This window comes from Eurypyga helias, unplaced genomic scaffold, assembly GCF_000690775.1.
Source record: "Eurypyga helias isolate BGI_N326 unplaced genomic scaffold, ASM69077v1 scaffold32808, whole genome shotgun sequence".
In the NCBI taxonomy this organism is placed as follows: Eukaryota; Metazoa; Chordata; class Aves; order Eurypygiformes; family Eurypygidae; genus Eurypyga; species Eurypyga helias.
Genome location: NW_010265527.1, coordinates 7,938 through 20,181, shown reverse-complemented (window position 1 = coordinate 20,181; position 12,244 = coordinate 7,938). Strand labels below are relative to the sequence as shown.

At 46.5% G+C, this 12,244-nt stretch overlaps 1 protein-coding gene across 1 annotated transcript; it reads left to right on the top strand.

Moving 5' to 3' along the window:
• The first annotated feature begins 1,351 nt into the window (after positions 1-1,351).
• Positions 1,352-8,284, top strand: STC2 (stanniocalcin 2). The gene is made up of 3 exons (XM_010156783.1): positions 1,352-1,507; positions 3,909-4,120; positions 7,731-8,284. The coding sequence occupies exons 1-3, from the start codon at positions 1,352-1,354 to the stop codon at positions 8,122-8,124; spliced, it is 762 nt and encodes a 253-aa protein (XP_010155085.1). The 3' UTR covers positions 8,125-8,284.
• The last annotated feature ends 3,960 nt before the right edge of the window (positions 8,285-12,244 follow it).

Here is a 12,244-nt window from a genome sequence, read left to right as displayed (position 1 = left end):
GGACATGTGATCCGGCAAAGGGTTTGCATCCGGATGCCAACACAAGCACTACAGCTGAGCTCCCGGCCCCAAAAAAAGCCCAGCTCCGCGCTCTGCAGCGCTCCACAAAGCTCCGTGTCGTGTGTGTGTGTCCCCGCGTGTGTTTGCGCAGCTTTTAGCGCGCGGCTGAGACAATCCCAGCACCGGGGCTCCCGCGTCCCACCCCCCAGCTGCGCGCCGGGGCAGGTAGAACGAATAGGGGGGGGGCTGGAAAGACGAGCCCCAGCGAGTTGGGTTTTGGTGGGGGCCATGTGAACTCCCTCAGACTCCGCATTCACATCGGCGGCTCCGCTCCTGCCTGGCAGCGGGTTGAAATGAAAGTTGCTGTGAAGACTTGCAGATGGACCGCACGGCATAGGGGGAGGCTGGGGATGTGTGAAACATTCTGCGGTTCGGAGGGGGATTAGGCTGGCTCCCAAGGGCCAGCTTTAATTAAAGGTACCACTGGGCACGGGGTATAGGAATTCTTAGCATCCTCAGTTCTGGTCTAAAAGCTGCCCCTGTTTAACTCCATCCCCAGGCTTTTTCAGCAACCGCCTTCCCTCTGGCAGTACTACTACATCCATTTTTTTTAAAGGACCAGAAGCTGTCTTGTTAAGAATTAGATTTTTGGGGTTTTTTTGGTAAGTGAGTATTAGACAGCATTTTTTTTTTTACAGTATTACATAACATCTGAAAGGGCAGAATAAACACGTATGGAACGGCTAGCTCCAGTAGATCTATTTTATGCACTACGTATATAAATATATGTATTTTCAATTGATTTCTGCATAGGTGAGGACATAGTCGCAGCTTTATGTGACACAGTGCAAAGGACTATTTATCAGTGGGAGTTTTGCCATTAACTTTGTAGACATCACAACGTGGGGAACCCAGCAGTCTGTAAAAAACATTGTGCTAAACAGCCAGAAACAAGCTCAAAGTACCAGAAATGAGTCATTTTAGCTGGCTGGGTCCTGGGCTTCTCATTTTGGTACTTGAATTTGATGGGAGACTTTGTACGAGTCAGATGGCAAAAATCATGCCCGTCCTTTGCTCCTGAGGAATGCAAAAGCATTAGACAGTTCTCAAGTGAAATAGCTTGACGTAAGCATAGTGGATTTGGCATTTGCTTCTTGGATATCCCTTTCATAACATAATACACCCAAGTTTTGGCCTAGTTTCTGCAAAAAGTGGGCATGCTGTGGGTACAATAACTGTTGTCACATGTGTTTTTTCTTTTGAACTAAGGATGTTAGCAAAATAACTCTTTCCGTCCCCACCCTGCCCACCACCAGCTTCTATGAACAGTTCTTCAATTTAACTGTAATCAATGCTCATTTTAGCTGAAATCCAGCACTGCCTGGTTAATGCTGGCGATGTGGGATGTGGAGTGTTTGAATGCTTTGAAAATAATTCTTGTGAGATCCGAGGCTTACACGAGATCTGCATGACATTCCTGCACAACGCTGGAAAATTTGATGCCCAGGTAACACCGTGAAATATCCTATGTATTTGCTTGCTTCCAATGTATGCATGGCATGTATTTCATTCACACATCTCTGGAAAGAAGTTACCATTATGGAACAAATCTACTTTTGCACGTGACCAGTTTCAATTAGAATTTTTCTGTTGGAGGGTGCAGAATCAAGAACCAAGAACAGTAACACAGCAGCAGTGTGCAACCTGTCCGTGGCTTAAGCTTCCACACCATGTTTGTTCAAAGCTGAAATGCAACGTGGGCATCCAGTTCACTTAGACATAGCGAAATACGTCGCAGTGTATAGTTATTACATTGGTTCTCAAGACTCGCACACAACCAGTACAGGCAACCCCCTAGAGCTGCTGTATTCAAGTGAGTCTTTGGTACAAGCATTGATGTTAAAATACATTACTTACATGGTATGCAGTATTAAGTTTGTCTCCTTCATTTTCTCCCCAGACCATTTAGGCATCATTGAGACATCCTGTTATTATGTCTTGTAAACCTACTCTCCCATTTCAGTGTGGAGGGAAGAGAACATTACAACGGGCCGGCGGCATTTGGCTTGACCATGCAGTTTACAGTATAACTTGACTAAAAGCACCAGCCTCGTGGCCCTGCAAAGTATGGTATAAAGTAGGGCTGTGTTCAGGTTGCAGCCTGTTCTGTGAGGGATGGTGGGACCACCCGGCAGGAAACACTTGTGAGGTGTTTTAGGCTCACATTCTCAAGGACGTACAAAGGGTCTGGCTAGTCATTAAAACAGGAATTGTTTCTTCTGTGGATATCTGAAAACCTTCAAGTTAATATCTAAGTGGGTTCCAGAAAGCACTCGTCTATTTTTGCACGACACTGTCAGTGAACAAAGTTGACCAGAGGATAAGCCCTGTTGGGAGGGGAGGGAAACGTGCTCACAAAGGCTGAGCGTAGCCACTGATGCCTGTTCCCTGGGATCCCCAGCTCTTGTGAATCAAACACAGCCCATTTCACACCCAGACCGTCTCCATTGTGGTGCAGAAGTATTAAACACCTGGAGCTTTATTTAACAGAGAGGTGACTTTAGCCTCTGCTATGACATGGCTTTTCGCGGCTCATCTCTGTACTATCTACAGTTATTTCAGGCTGCATTAAATGAGAAGGCTAACATTGGCCATTTTCTGTACACTGCTTTCTGCTTTCCTTCCCTCTCTCTGAAACCTGAGAATTGGTATCAGATTTGGTTTGCATAAGAATTTTCTTTTTTATCCTTATTTGCCTAGTGTGCTGTGCATGGTTGTTACTGAAGGGAAGGGCAAGTAAGTGCCTTTGGTATAGGGAATAGAAAGGGATGATGACTGAAGCAGTTCTTTGATCAGCAAGAAACATTTCTGGCTTGAAACATTTGGGGACAAAATCTGCTTGCAGGTCTGGATGAATCCTAGTTAATGTCAGTGGAGCTGTGCCAGTGTACTCTTTGGATAAAGGTTAACAAGAATTTGGTCTTCATGAAGAACTCGTGCAAAACAATCTGAAGCTAACGAAGAGGTGGAGGCTGTGCAGGCTTCCACACACCTATTGCTCAGCAAAGTAAAGGGAGCCTGGGCAGATCTGTCAGACTGCGAAACGTGCACCACGTATGGCAGCTATAGCATCAGACAGCACAGAGAAAAGGAGGGGATGGTTTTCATGCCCCCTAAGCAACCGAATGAAGGAATCGCAAACAGTGGTTAAAGAGACGTTACTAAAGCACCTTTCCTGCAACTTACTCTTTTAGTTTCTTGATTTTTTTTTTTTTTTGAAATCTCACTTTGGTTTCTTGCATCAAACAGACACCAAGACATTGTAGGATTATCATTTGTGCTGATTTGACTCCCTCTCTAAGGAACTGTTAGTAGAGAAAATACAGATGAGAAATGTGGCAGGTGCATATAGGCACTGCCTACTTGTCTAGGAGTTTGCAAACTAATCTTAAAATTTAAAGAAGAAAGCCAAAATTGCAGTTACTGAGTATCTGCTTGTGATCCTGGGGACCTCAGCCATGGCAGGGTGCCATCCCCTTTGTGTGAACCTGCTGTGCTGACACCCCAGAAGTGAACAAAGCCAGTAACTCAAGCAATGAATTATGTCAAGGTGCTTACTTTTGCCCTTTCCATTGTTGGGCATTCAGCTGTTGGGGTAGGGGAACCTTCAAATACGAATGAGGAAGCCCTGTGTGTTCAGCTCCACTGGAATAGCAAGGCCAGGTAACTTGGCATGATCTTTAAGGGCAGAGAAACAAAGAGAAAAGGGGGAAAAGCCATTAAGTGGTACCCTTAGCAATCTAATAACCCTTGACATTGCCCTACAGAGGAGCAGCTAGCTGGGCATAAATCAGCTGCTGTGCTTAATGGACAAAAATACAGACCTACTCCATTTCTTTTCTTCTCAGGGAAAATCCTTCATTAAAGACGCTCTGAAGTGTAAGGCTCATGCCTTGAGGCATAAATTCAGCTGCATCAGCCGTAAGTGCCCTGCCATTAAAGAGATGGTGTTCCAGTTACAGCGGGAGTGCTACCTGAAGCATGACCTCTGCTCTGCTGCCAAGGAGAACGTCCAGGTCATTGTGGAGATGATTCACTTCAAAGACCTGCTGCAGCATGAGTAAGTACCTCCGTGCTAGTGCAGTCAGAGGCGTGGGAGCTCCTTCCAGGAGCATGATGGTGCCAATGGGCTGTGCATCTGCCCAAGAGCTGTTTCACCTCCTCCTGGCCTTAAGCACGTCTTGTTTTCCCATGTACCAGACCAAGGTAATGCTTTCTTCACAGGGGCCCTTGAAGACTAGTTTGTTTACCAAGGGCAACACGGCTGTGGAAGGAAATGAAATGGGTTGAAGTTGGATCTGACTGTCTCTTTGGTCCTTTAGCAAATACAGCGTCAGTGTCTGCTGTTTCCAGAGGCATCTCACAACGTCTATGCTTTCTGAGCTCAAAGGCACTGTTCTTGACCCCAGTATCTTGTTAAAGATGACAGCTAGAGGAGAAGGGGGAAGAAGGTCTATGCCAAGTTGTCAGTAAGATGATAATTTCTTCTTTAAATACATACTTTCAAATGTCTTGTAGTTAATTGTCCCTGAAAGAGCTGCAGTCCCCCAGGTAATCTCCCATTCATCTTATTCCTTATTAATCTCAGATGCTTTTTAATAAAACATGGAGGTGTGCAAAAATGAAGGCACAAGTCACATTTTGAGGAGTTCATCCCTCTGACTGGGAACACAGCTGCCCTCTAAGGAATGGCAGGCACGAATCCTATTTGGAATTGATCAAAGCTGCCAGATGACAGCAACAAACCAGGCACAAGCTGTTTGTACCAGCTCTTTGTGCACAGATGCAAAAATCGGAGCCTGTTTTTCTTGCAGGTGAACATCTCGCTCCCAAACAAGAAGGTTGAGCCATAGCCTGGCAGCAGGCTTACCTTAAAGCATCTTCCTACCACGCCTCTGTGCCTTCCTATCCCTAGCAGATATTAGCACAGAACCCCTAAATCCCAGCAGTTGGGACATACTATTTTAATAGCATGATTTCCTCTGGACTTTTAGCCTTGCATTTTCACTGATGTCCAAAGGAGCTGTGTCCCAATTCCCTTACTTTCTGTTGAAAACCACTCCCCTAATACTTAAGCTGCAGTTGCAGAGAGATGCTTTGATGCCAGTTCACTCTCAAATGCAGAATCGTTTGCTGTGGTTTCTATGAGCTGAACATGGTGGCCTGAAAGCAAAGCCCTTTCCATGGACATTCCTGAGGCTGGGATCAAAGGCATGGTTGGTGGCAGATCTTGGCCTTGCCAGGGCTGCGGGCTGTGGGCTGTGCCCGGGGCGAATGGCAGCATCCCGCTGCCTGGGGGAGAGCAGGACTCTGTCCTGCACAGCAGCACCTCTCTGTGGGCACATCTCAGGCTGTGTTAGTAGGCTGTAAATTGGGTACTTGGCAGGGGGTGTTCACTGGTACCATCATTTGGAGATGAGAACAACTATGAAAGTCAACGGCCCATCCAAAGAGAAGTTATCCTTGTTTTACAAATGGGCTAAAGCAGAAATGCTCGAAGGCTTAATTCTGGGGAGGTTAACTGAGGGGCTTCTCGGTTTGAGAAGAGACCGATCATCTGGCTGAACACCTGTAATTTGCACAATCTCACGTAGAGCTTCCTACACTTAACTTTCAGCATCTGACGGAGTTGGAGATTAGCTTTCCTGTGTGGGACTCCCCAGATAGAAGCCAGCCAGCCTCTTCCCCTCCCCTAAATTTAGAGGCCATCTCTGAAGCTTTTGAACTAAGGAACTTGTTCAGGATCAATGGGCAAGTGTGGCAGAGCTGGAAATAAAATCATGTCTGCTGACTTGCAGCCTTGTGCTCGGTTCAGGTACTATGGTTCAGGCCAGCTGAAATGCAGAAAGTAAAACAGTGCAGGAGAAATGGCCCAGTATTAATCCGCAGGGCTCTGGCAGACTCTGAATACCTGAAATACTTGGCAGCTGAGCCACTTTTAAGTCATACCAGCAACCTTTTTCTTCCAAAGATTTTTGTAAAGGTTATGCCCAATTTCAACAACTTTTTTTTTTCCTCCCCTTTCCTTCTGCTGGGTCACTCTGTATGTCATGTGCTCAGTTCTTTCTCAACTATTTTACATTTAAAACAAAACCTAAGAACAGAGAAACAAGTGGCAGCTCTGATTTACTCTCTGACTATTTTATTCTGACTGTTTTCTCCCAATGAGTGCGAGGAACGCGATCGGGGCGGTGAAGTCTCCTCCTGAGTCAGCTGCGGTGGGGTGGGGGTCAGGGCGATTTGCTATGGTGGAAGTGGTGACAGGCCCTGGCAGATCAGTCGCTGCTGCATTCCAAGTAACTTTTTTTAAACAGCAGAAACAATCCAAACATGGGAAATATTTTGAGATAGGGGAATAGGTGGCTCTCCAAGATTAGTCATTCCAAATGAGTTTAAGCAGTTGGGCAAAGTAAAATCAGGGCAGTGTCAGACACTGATCATAATCTGTTAGTTTTCCTCGCCTCTTCTGACTTAGTTTGTGGGAAGGGATTTAGACTTGTCCATAGCCACCACAGCTGGGGGACACTGTGCCCAAAGGTGCACCCCACCACCCCATACAGCCACGACTGCTGACTCCAGGCAGTTTTCCACTTGCACTGTGGATGGTTCCTGCTGTGGAAGACTTTGAAGCACGTCCTTCTGGGCCTGCTAGCAGCTGAGCAGTTGTGTCAATAGACAACATCAATATTGACCCACCACACTTGTGACCGCAACTATTTTAAAATTGCTGCACTCGGTGACCTGTGGCTGAGGAAGGCGAAGTGCCTGTGCTCACTCCGCGTTGTGCTGCAGGGGCATGGAGGGATGGGTGGGAAGCTGAAATGGTATTTGGCCATGGCTCCTTTGGAGTCCTTGTTTGGCTGGGAAAAGGTAAATACTGAAAGCTGTACACAACTCTGTAAGGAAATGAATTAAAAAACACTTGGCATGGGAAGAAACAGTTCCATCAAAGTGGATTTCCATGTGTCTGAGCTCTGTGCCATTGGATCATGAGTCGAGATCTTGCTTCCGGTGGAGATCAACACGTTGCTTCAGGAAAGCTGAAGGTGATGCGAAAAGCCAGAGAACCTCTAGTTGAGTGTCTGTTGCTCTCTGCAAAGGTGAGGAAATGCCTCCCTCTTGCAGACTAGTGATCAGTATGTGCGCTGTAGCAGCCCTTCACCAGCAGGTAGCAAGCTGTTGGACGAGGCTGATGGCTCTACGCTTGAGCAGGTTTCCTTTGTCATGTATCTTGACTAATAAAGATGAAGTGGCATGGAAAGGAGATAGAGGGAGAAGACATGAGACTGCAGTTCTTCCAGTTGACAGCCCCATTTGCCAAGCACGTAGACCCCTGATCTTCCTCAGGTGGACACTGCAGCTCTCCCGGAGCATCTCCTGGGGGGCAGCAATCAAGACAGAACCAGCTCTAGAACGAAGCTTCGTTTCACAGGATGCCATCACATGCGTTTCTTACAGCGATGGGGCTGGTTAGGATATAATACGCTGCATGATGAAGATCTGGTGCAGAATCGCTCCCCAAGGCTGCCCCAAGTCAGTGATACCACGGGCTAATGCTCTGTGCTGTTGCAGCGGGGCGGGGGGGGTGGCAGAGAGGCCATTACACTTGTTTACTGATAGATAACCCTCATATATTTTGACTCAACTCCTGCTGTTCCCTTTACTTCTAGGCCATATGTTGATCTAGTGAACATCCTGCTCACCTGTGGTGAGGAGGTGAAAAAGGCAATAACAAGAAGCGTCCAGGCCCAGTGCGAACAGAACTGGGGAAGCCTCTGCTCCATTCTGAGCTTCTGCACCTCGGCTGCGCACAGTGATGCCATCCTGGCTCCCGAGAAGAAGTCGGGTGAAGGCAGCAAAGCCGCTGCTGGCCGTGGGGACATGCTGGCACACTCCGACTCTGACCACAGGGAGAGCTCACGAGCATCTAAGGGAGAGAGAGGTACTAAGGGCCACTTGAACGCCCACACCCGGGTGAAAGCTGGGGGCCACGGTCCTAAAGGGGCACATGGGATCATGGACCGGGCAGATGAACTGTCCGACTTCTCTGACATCCGGAGGTGAAAAAAGGCACCAACTCCTCGTTTCCCCCCATCCTTCCCCCTCCACTGGAAACCTCCTCCGTTGAGTCCCATCTTCCCGTCTATGGACATTCCAAAGCATTTCCCATTCAGAGGTTAAGCACAGGGCATTGCAAGATAATATATGGACCTCAGCAACAGTGTATATAGTAGCAAAGGGAGAGCAGTGGCAATGGGTTATTGATCCAGCAAACTTGACACTTGAGCAGCCACCAAACGTGGCAAAATGTCTCCAACTAAATTCTTTTCCCCCTTTTTATGAAACGGACATGAGCTGAAATGTAGGATCTTGTATGGGGGTTGTTGGGTTGGGTTGTTTTTTGGGGTTTTTCTTTCTTTCTTTCTTGGTCCCCGGGCTGGGGAGAAGGTTCCAGGAGGGCTCTGACAGATTGCATGTGGCTGTCTGTGGCTTAGCACCTCCGAAGGTTTAGGGTGCAGCCTTCCAGCAGATGGCTGAATTCCAGAGGGGTTTGGTTTCTGCCTGTGGCTGAGAACACAAGAGTTCAAGGCTCTCTACGTGATGCTGTCTGATGAAATAGCTACCCCATCTCTCGCACAGGAACTGTGCGGTCTGGAGCTCCACCGCTTTCTCTTAGCTAACTTCTGAGCCATTGTTCCCATCTGGATGACACTGCCTGGTTTAAGTGCCCCCTGTTTGTTTTTAACCACTGCATAACTTGACGCTTGCTAATCCAGTCACTTTAGCATACTGAAGGCGAGTAGTCAGCTTCCACACAAGGCAATGTGACTGTTAAGACTTGCACAGTGTGGAGGACCCTCGAGTATTCTCGTGGGCCTCTAAAAACCCTGTGCCTATTTTCTGCTTACACCTGCCCAGTGATACAGATCCTCCACCCTGATGGACAGCCCAAGCTTAGAAGGATGGACACAGGCTCAGACAGCGAAGGACCCCACATGCTTAGTTCTTCTGTAGGGCTGCGTTGAAATCTGTCTCCCCTTAGCAGTAGCGTGGTGTGGTTTGCTGGGATGTGGAGCCCCACTCTAACCTGCCTATCAGCTGTGGTTTATCCAAATGCCAAAGATAAGGAGAGGGGGTTGACTTGGGTATTTTTCAATTGTTATGCAAGAAAATGACCACCAATCTCTGCAGAATGAGTTACTAAAGATTAAAAGTTTTGAGAGCATACTGTTTCTAAGCAGTCTTAAGTAGGAATGAGGTGTGTGGACACACCTCTCCTACCCCCTATGCAATTTTAATTCTCAGGTTGCAGGTCTGCAATCATATATCCCCAGATATTATACTGGAAATGGAGGTTACAGCATCCATGGGGACAGAAGGGTGAGCTCTTCAATTTCCTCTAGAGAAAATGTGAGTTTTCTCAGAAAGTGGGAATCACACCAGGGATTTGAGCCTTCTCATTTAGAAAGTTTGGGAGGAAGGCTGTGGGGGCAGGAAGGCAGTTCAGTAGAGACAGAACGTACCCAGTGAACTAACGTACGTCTTGTCGCATGGTGGGAAGGAGCTGCATAAACAGTAGAGGGTGTTGGAATTTGGCTACAATTTCCAACTGAGATTTTAGTTACTGCTAAGTGAACACAGCTCCTAATAGCTATATTCAGGGTTTAATGCATGTATCCACCCGCAGAAGTTACAGGCATTGCTTTTAATAGAAGCCACGTAGGAAGCAAGAGAGGACCGTTAAGTTGAAAAGGTGTGTCTCTATGTGATCACCAGGTCTTTGTTGAAAGACATGACCTTGATCCTGCCTGATGTTAGCTACGTTCTGTAACTAAATTTTCATTCGACTTAATTGGGAAGAGGTGGGATTGGGCCAGGGACTGCAGCAGCGAAGACCATGCTGACCTGGGGCACGGGTCTCCTGGCAGTGAGAGTGCCAGCTGCCCCATTGAGCTGTAGTGCAGCTCTCCCATGGATGGGGCATCTAGACTGCCCCACCGAGGGGCTTGCCAGGGTTGGCTGGGGCCTGCCTTTGATGGCTGTAACTCCTCCAAAAACTGAGTGGCTGCTGCTGGTACCCTAAGAAGGTTTCTAGAGTGCCTCCATGTGTTTTCCTGTGAGCATCCTCTCCCCCTTGGTGGTATACAGCCACCACGAAGAACAAGCTCAAACCAAAAAGACAATCCAAGCATTTTAGAAATAAGAAAAAGAAAACACAAAACAAACAACAACTCGCTACCAATGTAATGTTCTTGCATTGAACTAAAATAAGAACCCTCTCTCTTCAGAGGTCTGATTCATCAATGGGAACCAAACATAGAGATCTACGTCCTTGAATGTCTCAGTCAACATATCACCTCAGCATGCATACAGTTTTATTTGTATTCATCCATTCTGTGGGGGAAAATTGTATATTCCCCTTGCTTAGTCAATGAAAGTTGGGGGGGAGGGCAAGCTGTGGGTGGGAGGGATTTTTGTATAAGGCATAACTTTTTTTTCCTCTGTGTGTGAAGATTTTATGTGTTCATCTACTGATTCCACATATGCTATTATTGTAAATATTTAACATTTCTATTTATTATAGTGTCTCCATTTAAAAAAGAACACTGCTGGCTATGATAATTTAAACGTACGTCATGACCTGTGTTGTATATATTCATGCCACTAGTATGGGTTTTTTATGTTTAAAGCTGCGTAAATATAGTTTTATACAGTTCCATAATGTTATTGACAGCATAAATCATTTATTTATTGTTAAACCTTCTTTCATATCTAACAAATAGGGTGCATTTTACCTGAGATTATTTTATTGTGACATCTACATAGCCTTAATTCTTTATAAAAAAGGAAAAAAATGTCCATTTAGATACTGTATGATGCTTTAATTAACATTCCTTATGAACTTGCTGTTCATGAAGGAGGTTTAGCTTAAAAGCCAAGGTATGAATGTTTCCTTTACGCTTTGCATCTGGAATGAGCCTTGTTCTGGAATGAAAATACTGGGAGAAGCAAAATGCCTACTGGAAAAAGATAGCAGTAAACCCTGGAAAATGCTGTCCTAACTTAAAGTGCTGAAGTAAAAGGAAAGGAGAAAAGAAAAAAAAAACCACAACTGTCCTTAATTCCAAATCTCTGGGAGAAAAACATACTAGTTTTATCTCGTGTAGAATTTGCAGCCAAATAAGCTTGTAAAAAAAGAAAATGCATATGGCTTTAGACAAAGCTCTGTACCTTTCACACTATTATTTTCCTTAAACACTAATAAATGTTTTGAATAAGTCTGTGGCTGGATTTTGTTCAGTTGGAATTTCAGCTGCTGCAATAAGGGGTAAGAAAAGCCCTCTGAAGCTGGGCCAGCAGCTTCAGCCAAGGGGGACAGAGGTAATCTGTCTGCTCACACACCCCCCATATCCCGTCCCCTGTGCCAACCCTGGGGCAGGATGCAGGGATGGAGCCAGCCCTTCCTCTCTGTGTACCAGGGAGAGCCAGCGCAGGGGCAGAGACCTTGTCACCGCAGGGTTGTTCCCCCAGGACAGGGAGTCCTTGCTAGCTGCTGAGCTGGGACCTGGCAGTCTGGTTTGAGGGCAGAAAGGGAGATGTGGAAGAAGCTAGAGGATGCAAAACACAGGGAGAAGAAGCTCGTGCCCTTCTCGGGCTCAGAGAAAGCCCCTGTTTGTTTTGGGAGGTTTTGCCTTTAAGCAGAAGCCATGGATTGGGTTTACTGCAGCATGCCACAGCCACCTCAACTGCTTTAAATTAGTATTCAGGTTAGGAAGGGCGTATGGGGATTCAGGTGCTCATGGGTTTCTTCTTGCTGCCCTCATGCCCCTGGATTACACAGTCCTTTGGGAGGTGGCACACTGCTCAGCCAGATTGGCTATGGATGCAACTTGGCATCCCAGAAGGAACCGGAAGGGGCTCTGTGGCTGACCACAGCACCTGCCCGTGGGTGACGTGTCAACAGCCCCCAGCACAAAGCCAAAGCCATAAATGCTAGATTTTGGCCAGACCCATTAACAAACACGACAATGCTTTCTAGAAGCTGTAATAGCTGATAAGATTTGTCCTGCATGTATGAAAGACCTAGTCGGTTCATGTAATAGCAACAGTTAACCCTTCAATATTTTACCTTAACAGAGAGCATCCATTTGGCTCTCCACTGTCAGCTACTAAATAATCTATA